This window comes from Diabrotica virgifera, chromosome 1 (genome assembly GCF_917563875.1).
Source record: "Diabrotica virgifera virgifera chromosome 1, PGI_DIABVI_V3a".
In the NCBI taxonomy this organism is placed as follows: domain Eukaryota; kingdom Metazoa; phylum Arthropoda; class Insecta; order Coleoptera; family Chrysomelidae; genus Diabrotica; species Diabrotica virgifera.
Genome location: NC_065443.1, coordinates 44,344,384 through 44,366,900, shown reverse-complemented (window position 1 = coordinate 44,366,900; position 22,517 = coordinate 44,344,384). Strand labels below are relative to the sequence as shown.

The window sequence follows — 22,517 nt, the reverse complement described above, 5'->3', positions numbered from 1 at the left end:
TTATATAAAGATTTTTTTAAAATTAAATCTGTAGCTTCTATAATTTTTTATTTTTAACGCTAAAGTCACCCTTCTCACAAACATTGGCGCACTGTAAACTAGCGTACGTCGAAGTGCACGGTTGAGTTATGTTAATGTAATTCTTGAACTAATCGATCAAATGAAATTTTACAAATTGTACATGAAAGAAGAATAATTAAACTATTTTATATTTATACTAAAAAGAAATAAAATTTATGGGCATAAGTACGGTGTGGGCTGAAATTGAGACTTACATGAATTTTGTTTAAAAATGATTTAAAAATGTGTAACTATTAATACAATTTTTTTTATAAAACTCTAAATTTTGCACAACTTACCTTTCAAACATCTTACTAAACGATGTTTTAAGAAAAAAGAGTCTCAAAAATTTAATTCAAATCGACGTCTCAAAAAATGTAATTTTTGAAAATTTCATAGTTTTACAGAATTAACACCAATTTAAGACGGTATTACTCAAGTTTGAACAGATCTATTACAGTTTTGTAGGTGTTTTTTCAAGATTAGGATGTAGTCTAAAAAATGCACTAAATTATTTTACTCGAGAAATGAAATAAACTATTTCTTTTTAAGAAAATTAAGAAGGATAACAAAAATGTAATACAAAAACCGAAAATTAACAGCTAATAAAATGTTTATACAAAGTGATCAAAACTTTTTTCTGTAAAACGTACCTAAAATACATTTAATAATAAGCTTCAACAATAATAAACGTTCAACAGAATTTTTTTTTATTTGTTATACAGTATGTCTGCGTAACTTGGAACCTATTGATAACTTTTTTATTATTAGTCTTACGAAAAAAAGATATTCCTTATAAAATAATTTGCATCGTATATAATCTAAGAAGCAACCATCAAATATAAAATTTTATTAATTTTATACGAGGTATGTCAAAAAATATGAATTTCACTCAAGAGTAAAGTACCTTTATAATTCACAATATCGAAAATTGTTATAAAGAAAAGTTGTTTGGAATTAAAACATATGCGTCAGTGTTCAATTACATCCTTCTAATTAAAATATTGTGAATAATAAAGGCACTCTTAAGAAATATTCATATTATTTACATACCTCGTGCGGTCCATGGAAGCGGGGGAAGCGCCGCTTCCCTATTTATACGTCGATATAAGAAAATATATTATTAATTAATATTTAATAATAAAAAATTTTCCCTACTCCAAGTAATCTACATATTACCTAGGCAATAGGCATTGAAAAATATTAAAAATTAATCGCGTACGAACGAACTCAATGCACACAATCTAACTGTAGGAGGCTGTGACACAATTCAACTATGTATTTGGTCCACTCCTGACAGAAGCGCATCTCAAAATCGCCGCGTGTCGTACAGTTGTTCCGTTTAAAAAGTGGTCAGGGTTCAATGGCGGAACCCACTAGTCGCGCGAATTTTGGTACCATGGAAGCGCTTATCCTATCGCCTTCGCGAAAGTGAGATGCTCAGACTGTTACTGTTGCTAAGCGGTGCTTAGGTATATTACATACATTCGCTTAAAGAATATTTCGATTTAAATTTTTTGCAGAGATTTTTCCTTTTACTGATCTTTTATTTGACATTTTACAGAAATCAAATGGTATTGCATTTTGTATAAGACAAATTGATGACTTTATTAATACGATAATTAAAAAAACGAGAGCAGTTTAAAAATATTTGGGATAAAACTGAACATGGGGTTTGAACATGAAAGAAAAATAATGAAGATTGATAATTTCGGAGACAGAGACATAGAAAACATAGGAAACAAAGAGACCTTTTGATAATATTCTACAACAAATAAATTCTAGCTTTCAAAATTTTAACGATTTAAAATTTGTAGAATTATATATTATTATATAATCTTAATATTTCTAATTATAATTCATCAAAATTTCCCACAGAGGAATTTATTTCATTACGATTAAATAATGAAATTTTTTTGATATCCCAGCTTTGCATTCTCAGTTAAGTGTCATTTATGAAACAACTGACATTAATGATAAAGAAATACCCAGAAATCTGGGATTTCTTTATAAATACTGGTTTAAACAAGTCACTGTGTGAAGTGGTCAAGTTGTGTGAATTAGTACTACCAACTATCCCAGCCACAAGTGTATCAGTTGAACAAAGTTTTGCAGTATTAAGATGCATTAAGAGTTTCAAATTAATAGTTTAAACGAAATTCAACAAGCGAAGACAGACATTGAAAGTTAGCCCTATTATCCATTGAAAAAGACTGCATTCAACAATTATCAGAAGTTGATAGGAGAATAGACCTCGAGCATAAATAAGTGTCATTTTAGTGAAAGTTGTGTGTTGTGGAAAATGCCTCGGAGTATAATTTTTTTTTAAATAGGATTCTTCTTTAGAAAATTAAGCCCGGCGCGAGGACTCAAGGCCCGAGCTAGCAATACAGATCAATGATAGGTCACTAGTCACTAGAAATAGCGGGAATAGAGTGCCTTACGCATTCACGCGTCACGGATTTAGTGTGTGAGTCCTTGTACGCAGGACGTCTCACATAATTAAGTACTTTGCTGATAGAGAGCCCCTGCGCATCAGAGTGTTATCAGGTGGGAAGTGGCTCGACCCTCGACCCTTAAGAAAATATTTTTATATCCTTATTGAATCGCTTCCCCTTTCAAAAAAGTCACCGCACGCCACTGGATGGTTGTATCTTAGATTCTAGACCAGGTAGAGCATTTTATGAAGAATAACTTTTTTTCGTAAAATTGATAATAAAAAAGTTTTCCATGTGGTACCTAGCTACGCAAACATACTGTGTAAGAGCTTCTGTATAAGAATTTTCAAATTGGTATGCCATATTCGGATTCAGCATAACCAAAAACAAAATAGAAACATATTTGATCAAAGTAAAATGATGAATTTAACGATATTTTTAAAATTATTTATGCAAAACAATTGTTATTGTTTAAACAATTAATAAACAATTAGCGGCCAAATCTGCGAGTAGAACTTTTTACTTTAACATGTATATAAACTATCAAAAAGGTTTTAGAAAAATATAAGTGTGTTTGAATTTTTCCGAAACAATGCATTATTTTCGTTCTAATTACACTCCCCTATACATAAGGCATATTTTCGGTTTTGAACGCCAAAGTTAGTTTATTTATTTTCGATTAATTTACAAGTAGAGCAAAATCTCTAACGTACAGAGCTGTGTTATCTGATTGTTTTATAGGTTTGTTTATTTTCAAAAAGTTTTTTCAAAAGAAATTAATTTTAGTTTGAAATACAGGGTGATTCTAGATAAGTTTGGTTGCGTGTATATGTGTGAAACATGGTCAATGCTAATGTCTAAGTTTAAAAAAAGGGTGCATCACTGGATGCCTACCTGCATGTCATATCACTGGAATTGTCAGTCCTGTTACTTATTGTCAATTATCTACCTAAAAATTTAGGTTGAGATTGTACCTATCGATAAAGTGTAAAATACACTCAAAATACACGAAAATTAATAACTAAACATTAAAAATAATTCTCAAGAAGATATACCTAAAGATAACTTTAAATAGTTAATTACTCCAGGGGTGGCCAAACTGTGGCTCGCGAGCCACATGTGGTTCTTTGAAGGATTATTTGTGGCTCTCAATAAATGGACCTGAATTACTTTTAATTTTTGTTTTTCAAAATATCTTAAATTACTGACAACAAATATAAAAGAGTAAGTGTAACATCAGGTCTTGGACAAGGAGACCCTTTATCACTGTTGTTATTTAATTTGGCCTTAGAATATGTGTAATAAGTAAAATATCATCTGAGCTGACAGGAGAATTTGCGATTCGAGGATCAAAACTATTGTTGTCATTTGCTGATGATATAGAGGTGCAGTCACTCAATCTACACAAGAGACGTGAGTAGAGATACATCAAGTCAAACTAGTTTGATTTTACTCAACAAACTTGACTTGACTTGAAAATCAAACTTTTTGTATAAAAAAGTTTGACTTGACTTGATTTCGATATCTTTAGGTTTGACTTAAATTCAAACATCTTCAAACAGTTTGAAAAGTTTGAATATTACGCAACTTGTTTATTTTCAATTTTAAATGAGACCGCCTACGCCTTTATTTGTTCATTGGCGGATCTACGCCTACGTTGGCGGATCAACGGCGGAGGGGGAGGGGGAGGGGTAGGGGAAATTCCCACCCTCTCCCAACAAGGTCTAGAAAATTTTTTTTGACAAATTTCAATAAACATAGATATGTATTGGCTGAAAGGATATTTAAACCGCAGACAGACAAATAAAACCCAATAAACGCGCCAGTTGGGATAATTATTAAGAAAGCTTAATGCATATTTATACATTAATTTTTTAAAAATTTAAAGCCAACATTTGTAGCCTGTATCCGAAAAAAATTTAAATTGTAGATATAAAACCATATAGACTAGCTTAACGGTGTCTAGTCAGACAAACTTTGATGTATGGGAACACTGGAACAGAAGAAGTTTTAATTGTGGAAAAGGTTAAAAATTTGGAACGTCAGACTACGTAAACCTTCCATGTATTTTGTCGGACAGAACTTCCAATTAATTTGTTACCATTTCATTAAACTCTCATGCAAAAATCAGACTGGTGTTTATCACCAACTGGACATTTTAATGAGTGGAACACGAAAAACATGTCAAATGACAGCAATCTTGTTGGTTAGTAATAGCAGTCTAATTTTTGCATAAGATTTTAATAAAATGGTAACAAATCAATTGGATGTTCTACATGGGACGTTTTCGTAATTTGACGTTCCAAATTTTTAAACTATTCCACAATTAAAACTTCCCCTGTTCCAGTGTTCCCGTACCTCAAAGTTTGTCCGACTAGACACCGTTAAGCTATTAACAAATTTTCAGCTTGCTATTAATATTTTTTTTGTACGCGGGATCCAGGTCTAATAACGCTATGGTTAGTTTTGAATTTTAAAGAAATACCAACGAATATACAACAATACTAACTTTTGTATTGTGGTACATATTTTCGAGTGAACTAGCAGCTTAGTACCACATGTTTTTTCGAACTGGCCCTAAGATAAATAAATGCCTTTTTTAATAAAAAAAGTCATAAAAATTCCAAATCATTTTATTTTGAGCTGTCCATTGAAAAACCAAATAGTCTCATTTTATTGTAACCTTCAAGGGCATAGGCGTAACATGTCGCTTATCAAAATATTCAATGTGTTTTAAATGTATTAATTTTTTTCAAATCCTGAGAAAACTAATAAGAATTTAAAAAAAAATTTAAACGCAGCATGAAAGATTACATTATTTCTGAGGGACGAACATCCCTGAAAACTTCTATAATGTTTATTTTAATAAGTTACAGGGGTGAACATAAAAAGGAAAATTTAGTGTTATTATTAATTGCAAATATTTCATTCAAAAGAAACTTTTTATTTATTCTAAGAGACTTTCGGCCCTCGGTAATAATGCAATCATCTTTCATTCTGCGTTTAAATTTTTCAAAAATACTTATTAGTTTTCTCAGGATTCGAAAAAAATAAATATCTACATTTAAAGGTTTTAAATTAAAACACATTGAAAATTTTGACTTTTATGTGGCACTCATTGTATTAGTAATTTTCTTATCTTAATTGGCAACTAACATGTCTATCTCGACAAAAAAGTATATCTAATACTAAATAAATTATTTTTCAAACTCTTTCAAACTAGTTTGACAAACAGTTTGAATTTTCAAACCTGTACAATTGACCAGTTTGACTTGACTTGAAATATTTGTCAGAAGGATTGGTTTGAGTTTGACTTGAAATTAAGTCAAACTCAAGTCAAGTTCAAACATTCAAGTCAAACTTGTGCAACTCTAGACTTGAGACAGTTGTTTTCACAACTCGAGGAGAAAACAGGTAGTCTGGGCCTTCAAATAAATGAAGAGAAGACGAAATACATGCTAATAATCAAAAATCCAAGACCAAGGAGTTAGGCAGAACATAACTATTAATGGCCACAATTTGGATTTAGTAAAAAAAGAGTTTAAAAATATGGCGGTAATCACACATGACAACTAAATCTGAGGCCTATAGAATCAAAACCTGCTAGATCCATGTGTTGAAATTTTGTCAGGAGGCTAAAAGAACATTAAAAATGTAAATTTTCCAAAAAGTATCCGGTATTTTTCAATGAAATGGACATCAATAAATATCATAAAATGGCACACTAATTTGTAATTTTTCTGCACGCCCCTTACATCTTCAGAAATTTGTACTTTAGTCTGGATTTAGCAGAACGATAAATTTAGGATTAAGCAGGTTTTGATTCTGATGGGCTCATCTAAAAAGAGGTCTCAGCAAGGATAGTTGCGTGGAATAGAACATTATACTCCCTACCATCATTATTAAGATCTAAGCAGCTAAAAAGACAATCTAAATTAAGACTGTGTAGCTAATCATTCGCTAAGATAGGATGGTCAGTTCATGTGGTAAATCAGAGGAAGACAGATTGTTAAAGACGGTGTTTGGTGTTTTTAAAAGACGATAGAAGATAAGTAGGCAGTCCCAGAAAAAGATGGAAGGATGATGAAGAATCGAAGTATCCTGAATTAGAAAAGTCTGCTTGTAGAATTATTTGAATATTTGAAACAATGATGTTAACCATTTTATTTCACTTTAAAATTCGTGAATTCCAAACTGCGAGAGAAAAATTTAATACCTTCTGTTTTTTTAAGTTTTAATTTTTTAGGTAATTGTTTAATTGTGGCTCTCGAAACATTTCAAATTTTGAAAAATGGCTCGGACTATTAAGGAGCTTGGTCACCCCTGTACTATACATATCTTTCTCTGTTGATATCTTTATTTACTCACTCTGGATGTTCGCATCATCTTGTTTATGATGTACATAAGTCAGTACGTTTTCTGCCACTTGTTCTATTAGTTTCAAATTGTTCTTTAAAATATCAGAAACACTACTAACTATTAACTATTGGAAATAATTTTACTACATCACAACAGTAACGATTAAAAGAGTAAAGTAAAAGTAAGTAAAGAGTCAAAGATTAATGTTGCAATTGAATATAGTAAAAGTTTGCATAATTGCATAAGTACACATACATACCATACCTATATATACAGATACATACATATACATATTATAAAGCTTGGGGATTATTGACACCTAAGAAATAAGAAAATTGTTATTTGGCTTGTTTATATTTTTTGCTCTAGTAAAATAAAATAGCCGCAAGTGAAAAGATACAGAAAAACATGCCGAAGAAAATATTCAAATTTGGTCAGAGTACTTATTCAAAAAATGCGTTTTCCCATAGCACCCATTCCATCAATCACTTCTTAGATTCATTTAAAATGCAACGAGCATAATTACCGGCGGACCCATATGGTAAGGGAACCAACATGGTACTTCCAGTGGATTCCTTTGATGCCTTTATTTGCTTAGACACGGCCGTATCTCGAGAAAATATATCCTCACTCAATGACAAATCACTACCATTGATTTTTATGGCAATGCGATGTTAACATCGTTCGCGGAGTTTTTTCGGCAAGGTACTTCTTCGACTGTTAGTACTGCCGGGAGAAAAAGTTTATTGCTTACTGTTTGTCGCAGGTAAGACATTCTTGTTTTCGAAGGAAAAATAAAAAGTTGAGCATTGACACAATGGTTTCCTTAAATAGTGCTAATAAGACTCTTGCACACAGAATACATCATGAAATCTGAAGAATAAACAAAAACACGGCATCTTTTCAAGAGCTACGCACAAGAATGCCTCCAGGGGCGGAGGAAGTCATCGATCTTTTTAAACCGGCTAAAAAATGATAAATCAAAATATAAATTATGTGAAATTGAATAAATATATTGATAAACAACTAAAAAACTGAATTAAAAACTGAAACTGAATTGAAAAACTGAATGGGAAAAAAGTCCTACAATTAATCAAAAGGTATTGTGCTGATTTATTTATCATTAGGAACTAACGAATCTCTTGAATTTTCTAAATTCTGTAAACTCAAAGGTCTAATTCTTAACGAGAATAAAAATAAAAAAATTGGTTGGGCGAAAAACCCAACTTAATGTTGGGTTTTTTGCCCAATATATTTCTTCTAGCCCTCATCTCCGAAAAGAGTAATAAAAACGGATCGTGTTATCCAAATATACAGGGTCAGGCAGATAAAGGCCCAATTAGAAATATCCCGAGAACTAAAGGTAACTGAATCATGAAACTTGGAATTAGGCGTTTTGAAAAGTGAACTACTTAATGAAAATATTTTTATCTATTTTCTACTTCCGGTTATACCGGAAGTTGCTCATAGCTTAGTTTTTCTAATATGCATAACTTTAAAAGATAACTACGATTTTTATTAATTTCGTAGCAACGTTAACACCCTGTAGAATTATACTGATTTGACATCAAAAACTCTATTTATGTTCAAATGATTTTTAATCTAGTTTACTATGTATTGTTAAAAATTATTAATATAGTGAAATTTTTAATTTTTTGTATACAGGGCTGGTCGAAACCCGGAATAAGTATTTTCTTAGTTTTCTTAAATGGAACACCCTGTATTTTAGTATTATAATGAATTGATATTTTATGGTACATACTTTTTTATTTCTTGAGCATTCCCTATACCCAACTGCTTTAATTTTTGAGTTATTCGTGACTCTTCAAGCCAAATATTAATTGAAACAAAAATTACTAGAAATTTTATTAGGTTGGCCGTGAAAATATTCAATCCAAAATAATTGTTTGAAAATAAGTACATATTAATCTAGACTCCCCAATTTATTAATATTGGATGATATACCAAAATGCATACGTGGTTAAGATTGTTAGTGCGTAAAATATTAATAAAAACATACAATGTTCTACCTAGTTGGATATGACCTTGACACTAAACGTACTTAAACATTTGACATTATACTATTTTTATAGTTCCATTTGCTTTGTTACCATTAATATGAATTTTCCTAATGGGAAACTGATTCGTATCGTTTTTGTTCTAGGAAAGTATAAACAAATTTTGTCACCAGCAATAGAAAATTATCATCAGCAATTTCCTGATACACGTCAACCAAGAAAAGAAACTTTTCATAGTTTACTAGAAAGGTTTCGACGGACTAAACACTTATATTACGAGAACCTTCGTACTAATATGCAGATTTTCAGTAACACTAAGGATGACATTTAATTCATTTTAATAATTTATAATAGTTTTTGTTCGATTAGATTTCTCGTAATCTAAGTGTCTAGTCCCTTGAAACCGTTCTAGTAAATTTTGAAAAGTTTTTCTCCTTGGTTGTGATTTATCAGGGAATTGCTGATGATAAATTCTTATTGTTAGTAGCACATTTTTGTTTTACTTACTTTCCTAGCACAAAACCCATATAAGTTCCTTACATAAGTTCCTTATCACAAAAATTCATATTAATAATGGTAAGAAAACAACTGGAACTATAAAAATGGTACAATATTTAAGCAAAGCAAATGTTTAAGCAAATTTAGTGTCAAGTCGTAGCCAACTAGATCGAATATTGTATATTTTTATTAATATTGAACGCACCAATACTCTTAATTACGTAGGTATTTTGTTATTTAAACCAATATTAAAAAATAAGGGACCAGTTCAGATTAATACGTATTGTTTTTTTCGAAAAATTATTTTTTATTCATTATTTTCGCGGTCAACCTAATAAAATTTCACGTATTTTTTGTTGCAATTAATATTTGGCTTAAAGAATCACACATAATTCACAAATTAAAGCACTTAGGTATAGTGAAAACTTAAAAAATCAAAAAGTACCATAAAATATTATTTCACTACAATACTATAAAACACACGGTGTTCCATTTAAATCAGAAAATGCTCATTCCGAGTTTTGACCAATCCTGTATCCCTAAATTAAACATTTCGCTGTATTAATAATTTTTAAACATAGTAGACTATATTAAAAATTATTTGAACATAAATAGAGTGTTTGATGTCAAATCAGTTTGTCTTCTGAATTGTAACAGATATATTGGTTTGTTTTGTTGTTTTTTTTATAGTTCGAATTTGATTTATTATGTTGGTCCAGCCAGCATATTTTCGGGATTTTTCTTATAAATCAATTTAAACAATTTTGTAGTTTTCTTGTTGCATTTTCATCATGTTTCCTTCTCCGTAAAGTAACACGATTTTAACACAGATGTTAAAAATTGAAATTTTTCTCATTAATGATACTTGTCCCGTGTCCCTTTTGCCAAATTTTATTTATTACGTCAAATGCACATCGTGTCTTTGCTATCCTTGTGTGTTCCTAATTAGCAACATCGTAGGAGACAACACATAAACTCTTATTAATCCTCTTTCCCATTTCTCCTGTAATCTCTTCTGCGTATTTCTGAATATGAACTGATATTGATGCCGGAGCGCCACTGACTGATAAATATCAAGCAACGCAAGAACAAATTTATAGAGAACCGATTCGTTTGGATTTGCAGCCGAGTCAGCCGAGTCATATCCTCTTTTTTTCGGCGGTTGTTTTGAAAATATTGCACCACGCGACAGGACAGGGTGCTGGCATCTGTCTTTTCGGTTTTTGATAAATACATTATTCAATAGTCGTTTTTACGGAATAAACGTCAATAATGCTTTTTACCGAAGCATTAATATTTGATCGCAAGGTGTCTACGCTTAGCCGTTTAGATTTCGATAAAAGGACTATCAGAATCTCAAGTAGGAGGAAGTCTGTGAATTTTTTTCCGACAACTGTTTCATTGTGTCGGTGCATAACATTACTTACAATGTTTTTTATTACAACTGATGACAAGTTATGACCTACAACTCCACTTTTAATGGAGAAAATAAATTTTGACATTATTCCAATTTGACATTATTCACTATCTACTATATTTTATATATTTGTTTGAATGGATGTCGTGTAAATATTTAACAAAAAATTACTAATTAATAAGATTTATATACCTACTCGTATTTTTGTTTATCATTATTGGCTTCGTAAAATACGTCTATTCGCCGTTTGACTAATGACTAAAGCATCTGGATTAGATTTAATTATTGAAGAAATCTTAAAACATCTCACTCGAAATGCCATAGTAAAGCTGAAATAGCATATAAATGCCTCGTTCGGATTAAGTAGTATATTCCCAAAATATGGAAAACCCGGAAAACAACCAAATAGGCACAGTATCATCATATAGACCAATTATAGTACTAGCTGTAATTTCGAAATTAATACGAGAAGCTATGACTGAAAACGCTGAAACCTTTCATAGAAGGCTCTAATTCCATCACATCAGTTTGGGTTGTGAGAAATTTATTTAACTATAGAATAGCTGACATAATAGAGTGGTCACTAGAAGTAACGAAAGTTTGCTCCGCTGTTTTCCTGGACGTGATGCAAGCTTTCTATAAAGTATGACACGATGTATCTACTTAAATATAAATTAAGCAGGATTTTTCCAATTAAATACAAATAATTATTGGAATTATATTATATTTCAAATAGAGTTTTTGGGGTTAAGCAAGAAACCTACTTGGAACTAAATTAAAGCAATGTAGGTGTACCACAAGGTAGTGTGATAGGACCAGTCCTGTGCCGATGATACACTAGTAATATTCCTGAATTAGATCATAACAGCTATCTTTGCTAATTAGACTGCTGTCTTGATGAAATACCATGAAGAAGCAGCAAGAAAACTACAAGCCTCTGTTAACAGACTTAATAACTGGACTAAATGCTGGCGATTTAAATTAAACGGAATGAAGTCAGTGCACATTTATTTTACAAACAAGAAAAGACAACACAGTCCTGTTAATGTAAATAATACTCAGACTAATAATACTCAGAATAATCATAATTTTTGTTTGATCAGATTGTAATTAAGAATCTTATTGGTGTTTATCAATTAATTATTAATTAATTAGAAAACCATAAAAGTTTTGTATTGGGAAGTAATTTCAGCTGTTGAAAAATTTACTAATGTTGGTTTAAGGGTTCCCAAAATAGCTTTTTAGTAAAATTGTGGCTTATTTCCCATCAAAACTAGATATTCAAATGAATGTTGACATCTTGCAAGAATTACAATTTTAAATCAGCAAATTATTTGGAAACTGTCAATATTAGAGGGCTATATAAATTAACTTTAATACATTAACCAGTTAAGAGCATTCAAAATTAATCATCGGCATAATAAATATCTTTTTCAAAACGTTTTTCGAAAATTCTAAAACATGTTTCATATTTTAAATATTGTCAGTATGATACAGTTATTGATCCTGTAATTTCAAAGAATTGTATTAAATATTGGTGTTATTTTTGCAGGAACTCTGAGGCCGCCAGGATTGATAGGAGGCAGTAAGCCAAAAGTAGCCACTCCTGCAGTGGTATCAAAAATCGAACAGTACAAACGGGAAAATCCTACGATATTTGCCTGGGAAATTAGGGAGCGACTGATATCTGAAGGTGAGTCTTTTGTACAAAATGATAATATTTAAAGAAATAATAAATGCAAATGAAATGGCCATAGAGAAACTATTTGATGTTGATGAGAACTAGTGATGTTGATTATAGTTACTTTCGAGTATTTGTTACAAATCGTTACTTTTGTATAAAGTAATCATGTACAGTATTCGTTACATTGATTACTATGATTACTTTTGTATTTGAGTACCGGTAATCATACCGAGAATCGTATTTCTCAGTAGGTAGGTACAGTGGAACCTCGTTAACTCGGATTAATCGGGACCGCGGCCGATCCGGATTATCGAAAATACGGGTTAGCCGGAGAAAATGGTAAAAATTAATAAAATACGGTATACTTACAGATAAACTCCATTATAATTGAAATAACATGAAATATATATGCACAGTACACATCTAAATTACGTATCAATTACGCCTTTATCAATTTTACCTACTGCTTCTAGTTTCTTTTCCATTGTCACTAAAACATTTTTACGTTTTGTTGCCATTACGTAGACAAACAACACGAATAAACAAAATCTGAATAGATTTACGAACAATTACAGAACGGAAGCGAACAATACGACTGTACTACACACAATACGGTCTCAATCGCAACGATGTTATGTTATTTAATAACAGTGAAGACTAAGACCATTGTTTAAAAAATATTTGTTTAATAGTCTTTTAGTCTTTTTTAAACAATACTAAGACAGTTTGAAATAAATAAAGGATACTACAGGTGTCTGTTGTTTCCGATAACGCGACAATGAACGTCGTGTGCCATGAGTCATTTTAACTATCATGTAGGTAGTTCAAATTACACAAATACCCATTATCTCTTAAATATTATATTACATACATCTTATTGTTGAAATGTTTGTCTGATAAAAATCGGTTCGGGTTAGCCGGACTTCCGTGTTATCGGGGGCCTGCTGATCGGTGTTCCACTGTATTTTGTATAGGTATTCCGATATAACAGCGACCTTCACCGATCTGTTTAAGGGATAAAAATGATTTGATTACTATGGTTACTTTTGTTACTTTTGTATTTGGGTACCGGTAATCATATCGAGAATCGTATTTCTCAGTAGGTAGGTATTTTGTATTTTGTATAGGTATAGATATAGATCTAGATAAAAATATAGGGTTCTCGCATTCGATCTTTGTTAATGACATACATTACATATTTTACCTCCAATATACCTCCCTCTGTTTCATCTTCTATCTTCGCCTCATTCTCACAGTATGAGGCTCTGATGCTCACAACTTTAAAACGCTTCATACCGATAACGATATTCGATAACACTCGTAAAATACCGGTCCCGTCCGTTACTCGCTGGGATACGATTGGTAGAAAGTAATCAAGTGTACTGGTTGTAGATACAATAGTCGTTACTCGCGCTGATACGATTGGTACGAAGTAATCAGAGTAATCAAAGTAGATACAATAGTTGTTACTCGCTCTTATACGATTGGTACGAAGTAATCAGAGTAATCAAAGTAACGATTTGCCTCTCTGTATAGTAATCGTTACTTTCGGTATTCGTAAGTAACGAGTACTTTGTAACGAATAGTACTGTAAATTTCGAGATTTCATGGTGGTCAGTATCTTTCGGTTCTTCTTCATTCTTCTGTGGACCTCCTCATTGGGATTCGGTCAGTCCACGGGATTTTAAGTATTCTCCGATATAACCACATCTCAAATGCTTCAAATTGTCTGTACATGTTCACTCAGGGTCCATATTTCGATTTATATTTGTAATTTTAGTTGACTAGATTATTTAACGAATTTATATTTCTATAACGAATTATTGACGGTTAAAAGAAATTGTAGATAAAATAATAAGTATCGCACAACTTGATAATAATTATTGTATGATTTGCGTACCTAAATATTGTTATTTAAAATAATAACTTCTGCTAACTGTATCGGATACACACATACACATATTCTACTGCGAAAACATATGTCCGCAAGGGCTGTTGTAATTTTTAATTTGTCTTTACGTCCCGTACAATTTACCGAATAAAACAGCCAGTTTTTCCGTTTTCTCAACTGCCGAATTACTATAATTATCCGCCGCTTTGTGGTAAGAGGACGACCGGAGCACAATAGCAGTCTGGCTAACCCAAACAATAACGTTTACCTCTAAACATTGTCATTGGTACGTTATTTTTTGTGGTTTTCAAGATATAGAGAAGTGTTTTTATTCACACGCGTATCCCATCTACTTGATGTGTTTTCAAGAACTTGTAATTATTACACCTTTCACTCAAACAGCGCATATGTTGGATCATACTTTAAGAGATTTCAAAATAACCTTTGAATAATGTTTTATGCTTTACTTTTCGCATAAAATATTTAAACCGGGTTCTGATTAAAAAATTAACTGACAAATATTTTTGTTGCTTTTAGACAAATTGCCTGCGTTGTTTTACAGATACCCCGTCCGTAGTTTATGGCTCCTTCTCTTTTGATGAAAACCTATGCTTTAATGTCCTATTGGTGATTTCTCTGGAGTGATTCTCTCCACTTTTTTTCATTTTGTTATATGTTTATTCAAAATCTTTTTAAACGCTTTTATTTAGTTCAATAGATTGCGTCAAATCTTTGGATGTTAATTTGACTACCTTTTCTTCCATGCAAATGAATGAAAATTTGCAGACATATGTATTCGCGGTGACAGTACACGAACAGACAACAAAAAATTTTTGTTTATGTTTATTAATTGTTTAAATAAAAAAAACGATTTTAATGGAAAAAGGCCTAAATTCTCTTGTTTTTTACAATGTAGAAACTTGAAACTTTTACGGATGATAGCTAATGATATAACCTATACATAATTTCACTTTTTACGTTAATTGTTTACGTTATGCGTCATAAATAAACAATAAAATTTTACATTTTGAACACTCATATATTTGTTTATACAGTACGATGCAAGTGAAAGGAATAAATTCGTTTTTTGGTAAAAAGGCGACTTGAACCCTGGAATGCTACCTGGGGTACACTTGTACCCCAACCTTGTTTTGTAAGTTACACCAATTTGCAGTAGTGGGTGTAGAAAATATGAAAATAAACTTGTGAATAATAATATAATAAAATATTTTTGTATACAAAATAAATTCTTAGCATGTTATCTTAAGACTGTTTTTGTCATAACTTCTTAAAACATACATATATAAATATTTTAGGTCGATTTTATTTGGGGTACCACTGTACCTCGATGTAGCAGATTGAGTTTAGAAAATATGTGTAGCAATCCAGGGTTAAGGAAAAATCCCGAAAGAGGTCGATTTTATTTTTAAATTACGATATTTTGGCATATATGTCATACTAGTGACGTCATCCTTCTGGGCGCGATGACGTAATCGATGATTTTTAAACGCTTTTATTTAGTTCAATAGATTGCGTCAAATCTTTGGATGTTAATTTGACTACCTTTTCTTCCATTCAAATGAATGAAAATTTGCAGACATATGCATTCGCGGGAACAATACACGAATAGACAACAAAAAATTTTTGTTTATGTTTATTAATTGTTTAAATAAAAAAAAACGATTTTAATGGAAAAATGCCTAAATTCTCTTGTTTTTTATAATGTAGAAACTTGAAACATTTACGGATTGTAGCTAATGATATAACCTATATATAATTTCACTTTTTACGTTAATTTTTTTACGTTATGCGTCATAAATAAACAATAAAGTTTTAAATTTTGAACACTCATATGTTTGTTTATACAGTATGATGCAAATGAAAGGAATAAATTCGTTATTTCGTAAATAGGCGACTTTAAGGAAAAATCTCGAAAGAGGTCGATTTTTATTTTGAAATTACGATATTTTGGCATATATGTCATACTAGTGACGTCATACATCTGGGCGCGATGACGTAATCGATGATTTTTTTAAATGAGAATAGGGGACATGCGATAGCTCATTTGAAAGGCAATTCAATTATTTATTCAGTAATGTAAAAATTTATATAATTATTTGTACAGGGTGTCCAAAAATAATTTTTTAATTAAATTATTTGACAAAAAGAAGAATGTATGTAATTTATTTAACTCAGAATACATTTTACAGTTGCCCGTAAACAGAAAAAATGTGTATTACAGAAATAAACATTGCTTTTCGATTAAATTAAATATTCAAGCCAGCTCCCGCCAGCCACCTGCCTCTTGGAAGTTTTAACATTCAATTTAAGCGAAAGGCAATGATGATTTGTGATATAAACATTTTTGTCTGGTTTATGACAGCAGTAAAATGTATTTTAATTTAAATTTAATAAGTTACACACATTCTTCTTTTTTTTAAACGCTTTTCTTTAGTTCAATAGTTTGCGTCAAATCTTTAGAGGTCAATTTGCCTGCCTTTTCATCAATGCAAATGAATGAAAATTTGCAGACATATGCATTCGCGGGAACAATACACGAATAGTCAATAAAAAAAATTTGTTTATGTTTAATAATTGATAAAAAACGATTTTAATGGAAAATGCTTAAATTCTCTTGTTTTGTACAATCTAGAAATTTGAAATTTTTACGGATTGTAGCTAATGATATGAACTATACATAATTTCACTTTTTACGTTAGTTGTTTACGTTATGCTTCACAAATAAACAATGAAGTTTCAAATTTTTTGCCGATTCCGACTACTTTTTATGTTTGTATATATCATATGTTTTATATACATATTTTAATAAACATGACGATATATTTTAATGTTTGAAAAGTGTAAGACTAAAAAGTAAAAAATAAAAAAATATGAAAAAAAAGTTTTTAGGAAACGCTTTTCTTTAGTTCCGGGTGACTAAAATTATAAATATTAAAAAATCAACTAAAAAGCAAAAAATAAAAAAAATTGAAAAAATCCAACACATTCGTTAAAGAAAAGCGTGGGGCGAAAATCGTTTATTCGATGAAGACGCCCCACGCTTTTCTTTGACGAATGTGTTGGATTTTTTCAGTTTTTTTTTATTTTTTGCTTTTTAGTTGATTTTTTAATATTTATAATTTTAGTCACCCGGAACTAAAGAAAAGCGTTTCCTAAAAACTTTTTTTTCATATTTTTTTATTTAATATTAGGTTATTGATGTTTTCGAACTATCATAGATGTTTTAGTTCCATATATGTTTTTAGTTTATAAAAATACAAGGGAAAAAAGACTACAATATACAGTTTTGACAGAGTGGAAGAGTTTACCTACCTCGGTGTGAAAGTAAAGGTAAATGGACATGAAGGTAAAGAAATAGAATCCAGAATTACAAAAGGCAACCAGAAATCCGGAATGCTGAGATCCCTAATGAAGTCTAAGTCTGTTTCAAGAAAAACAAAAGAAATAATTTACAAGACAGTGATTAGAGCTACGGTAGTATATGGAGCTGAATTATGGGTTTTGAGAAAGGCAGATGAAGAAAGATTAGAAAGATGGGAGAGGAAAATTCTCCGATCAATTTACGGAGGCATAAATACACAAACGGGATGGAGAAGAAGAACAAACAAAGAGTTGGAAGAGCTGTATACGAACCAAAAATAACTGCAATAATAAAAGCACATAGAATAAGATGGCTGGTACATGTACAAAGATTGGAAAATCATATAATGACCAGGATGATCTTGAACAGAAAACCAGTCGGGAAGAAAAAGAAAGGAGACCTCGTAAAAGATGGTTTGACAGCGTCCAAGCAGATTTGCGAGAATTAAAAATAGATAACTGGAGAAACAAGGTACTAGACAGAAGAGAATGGAGAGGAGTGGTAAGAAGAGCGCAATAGAAATTGTAACACAAGAATGTGCCATGAACTGCAAAATGAGCTATATATATTTATTTAGATAATGTTTTTTTTAATAGACAAATATTGTATATTGTATGTATAGAAAAAAAATGCAATTGTGTATTTAACGCCCAGGGCCTACATGACCTGTTGAGCAAAATAAAATTAATATTTTAGTAGGCTTTTGCTTGGAGCGACTGGGCTGCTTATGCCTGGTTGTACCAACCGACCTTAAGCTTAGGACGTGCCTTAAGCTCAGCTTACGAAACATACGCGTTGCACAATTGAGTCTCAGATCAATTTTCAGCTCGAACCGATGTTAATTTCAGGTCCCCGTTATTCTCAGCTTAAGTTGCACTCTGCGAGTATAAGACATAATCTAGACAGTCATAATCTATAAGCTGAGCTGGGCTAAGCTGGAGCTGAAGATCTGTTGATGCAACCAGGCTTTAGTCGTACACAAATAAAAGTTGCTTGTTTAAAAGTCACGGGAGCTATATGAATCGCTCCACACTCAAAAAAATTTAGTTCGTAATATTGATTAACAGTGATTATCGAATAATATTTCGTTGTAACAACAACTTAATTTTTTGTTTCAACGAACTTTTAGACATTGACGAATGTATTTGGTTATTGTCACAATGACTGAATAATAATTGTGAAAATAACTAGAGTACATTAATCTATAACACTCAATTTATTCAGCCAATAACTTAGTTTCGTATATTTAATAAATAATGTTAATTCTGGCAGCAACTCACTTTCTGGATTTCGTAGATGACAAGCAATTACCTTGGTTTATTGTGACAACGTACACATTTCATTAAAACAATGTACAAATGTTGTTAATATAGAGTAATATATGATTATTGTATAGATGTAAACTGATTGTTGTGACAACGAATGCATTAATCAATCTACTACTGCGTTTAATAACCACAATCAATGCGTTTATGGTGACAATAAACGTAGTTGTTGAGACAATAAATGTGTTGCTTGACCATTTGAAATGTAACGGCTTTACCTTATCGTGATACCCCTAGCTTCTCCGTGTAACCATTGTTTAAAAAAGAAATCTTTGTTAAACAATGCTGTTACCTCTGCCGAAGTGCCGAATAATAATTTCATTTCGTTTCCAAGTGTAATCCGTAGTAGAAGGAAGTTTTCTTGTGTCTATTATCGTGAAATTTCGGTCGAATTTTTTTAAAATTTTTTTCGACTCCTGAGAAAACTAATTAGTATTTTTGAAAATTTAAACGCAGAATAAAATATTACAGTATTATCGAGGGTCTGAAGTCCCTGAGAACTTCTATAATGATTATTTTAATAAGTCACAGAGGTGAAAAAGAGAAAATTTAGTATGATTTTTAATTTTAAATATACCATTCAAAAGAACCTTTTTGTTTATTCTAAGGGACTTTCAGCCCTCGGTAATAATGTAATCTTTTATTCTGCGTTTAAATTTTTCAAAAATACATTAGTTTTCTCAGGATTCCAAAAAAAATGAATGCGTTTAAAAAGAATTCGATCGAAATTTTGCACCTAAGCTCTCAAAAAGGATTAAAGTGTTATACATTTTTGGAATCACTATTTTAAACGCTTTTAAATGAGCTGTCATAATGATGTACTTTCCCATTTAAAAAAATCAAAGTTATCCCTGTCACCTGAAGAGGGATCGTGTAAAGTTCGAAACATTGATGTTATAATATACTTTGATTATTTTAAAAATCGACCTGTCTGAGCGTTTTGCTCATGTGCTAAAAATAAATAAGTTAATAAGGGGGGGGGGGGGGGAGTGTAACCCTTATTCCAGCGCACTGTATAAGTGAAATCATGATATGATTTCTCATATTATGAGCAATCTCACAGTGTAAAGTCCATTAGGTTTAGGACAAAAAGGGGGATTTAAAAAATTATTATTAATCAATATCATACATTGGGCTAATGCATTCAGTAATTATCAATATAAAATACGTTCATAGTAGGAATGAACGAAACGAATTGTAAGAATGAATAGAATTGTTTGTAAGAATAACCGTATTTATTGTGGGAATGAACGGAATTAATTCCACGGAAATAATTGTAGAAATATACGAAATACGTTAGGAGAAATAACACTGTTATTGACACAACGAATAGTCTTCGTCGGTCAATTAACGACGTTGTTGTTTCAATGAATATTGTTCGTTGACTCAATGAACAGAGTTCGTAATATCAATAAAGTGATATTATGGTATACATAACGAATATTCATCCATTCAATAAACGTAATACATTGGCTCAACTAACGAAAATAATGAATTGATGAACATCGCTTTGTTGTTCCAATAAAACCAAGAATTACGTACCTTTTTCGTTGAGTGCAAGAGATGCCTTAGAGGTTAGAGGTGTTGCGAAACTTACCACAGTTGCACCGATTTACACAAGGAGAGGCTAGGCCAACAGTAAGCAGGTTAAAACAGGGTTACGCTCCTATAATTGTTTAGATATTCTTTGTTTTATGTTGCTTAAACTATGTCTAGTCTTAAAAAGATGTTGATTTTCACCCTTTTTGCAAAAAAATTCGTTGTTTTGACTTCCGAGTGATATCAAAAAGTCAAAATTCGATAAAACTAAAAACTCGACAGCATTACCACGAAACACATTCGCTAATGAAATATTTTTGAATTTTTTGTTTACCATGAGCTAATGATAAATTCTGATGGCCACCGCAAAATTCATTATATTTTGAGGTGTCTTCAAAAATTTGCCACCGTTGGCTTATGTTTCAATATTTTTCTTTGAATTTTTTGTCGAATAATCTATGAATTGTACTGAATATGCCTATTTAATTTAAAAATAAAATTATTCTACCATACTTTCAAAAATAATGTGTTAGAAATATTGATTTCAACCCCTACGGCACCCCCTTAAGGATAGCTATGACACTATTTTGATAGGCAACCCGTGCCAGAAATATTTGTCTATGATGTATAGTCCTGTCGCCAGGGGGAATACAACGGCCTCCTTAATTCAGATGGACTTACCCAAGTTTTTTTTTATATATTTTGACCCGCAGAATACGAATTTTTTGGGTAACAGTTGATCCGGATGTCGATAAGATTGTTACAGACAAAGAACTTGAGGAATTACATAACAGCGATTTCTCGCAAAACAAAACATCTTTTTGTATTTTTTGGGTCATTTTAAGCAAAAAATATTCCTACAAGTTTTTTCGTAGAATGCATAGTTTTCGAGATAACCGCGGTTGAACTTTCAAAAAATCGAAAAATTGTAATTTTTGAACCCGAACAACTTTTGATTAAAAAATAAAGTAGCAATTCTGCTTGCCGCATTTGAAAGCTTAAGTCAAATTATATCGGTTTTGATTATTTGCATTGCTACAAATTTATTATTTTATTGTTAAACAAAGCTATAAACACCTAGTATGTGAGTGATGCTTTCAATGATTTCTCATTTAAAATCGAACGAGTAGGTAGAGTAGCTACGAGTGCAAGCGAGACAATTTCTACGTAGCATGCGTTAAAACGCATGTATTAGGCACGGGAAACACTATATGTTTATAGATTAGTTTAACAATAAAAAAATTAATTTTTAGCAATGCAAATAATCAAAACCGATATAATTTGACTTAAACTTTCAAATGCGGTAAGCAGAATTGCTACTTTATTTTTTAATCAAAAGTTATTTGGGTTCAAAAATTGCAATTTTTCAATTTTTTGAAAGTTCAACCGCGGTTATCTCGAAAACTATGCATTCTACGAAAGAACTTGTAGGAATATTTTTTGCTTAAAATGACCCAAAAAATACAAAAATATGTTTTGTTTTGCGAGAAATCGCTGTTATGTAATTCCTCAAGTTCTTTGTCTATAACAATCTTATCGACATCCGGATCAACTGTTACCCAAAAAATTCGTATTCTACGGGTCAAAATATATAAAAAAAAACTTGGGTAAGTCCATCTGAATTAAGGAGGCCGTTGTACCCCCCCTGGCGACAGGACTAGTATGAAATTTAATAAAAACAATGTTTCATCCGGCAAGCAGATGGGTACAAATCGACCTATATTCGGATCTTAGACTATACTGTGTATTGCTTAGAAATAATAATGAACATGATTTTCTTAACGTTCATTTGTAGTCCATATTTTATACTGACTTTATGTAATCTATTCACTAATCGTTGCAGTGCCTCTAGACTGTCTGCAAAAATAGCGGTGTTGTCTGCGAATCTTATGTTGTTCAAGATTTT

At 31.3% G+C, this 22,517-nt stretch overlaps 1 protein-coding gene across 1 annotated transcript in view; it reads left to right on the top strand.

Annotated features, from left to right (window-relative positions):
- Positions 1-22,517, top strand: part of LOC114327540 (paired box protein Pax-6-like) — a 242,049-nt gene that overhangs the window by 171,990 nt on the left and 47,542 nt on the right. Inside the window, exon 3 of the mRNA XM_028276209.2 lies at positions 12,343-12,483. Coding sequence (XP_028132010.1) covers positions 12,343-12,483 — 141 coding nt within the window. The remainder of the gene's footprint in view (positions 1-12,342; positions 12,484-22,517) is intronic.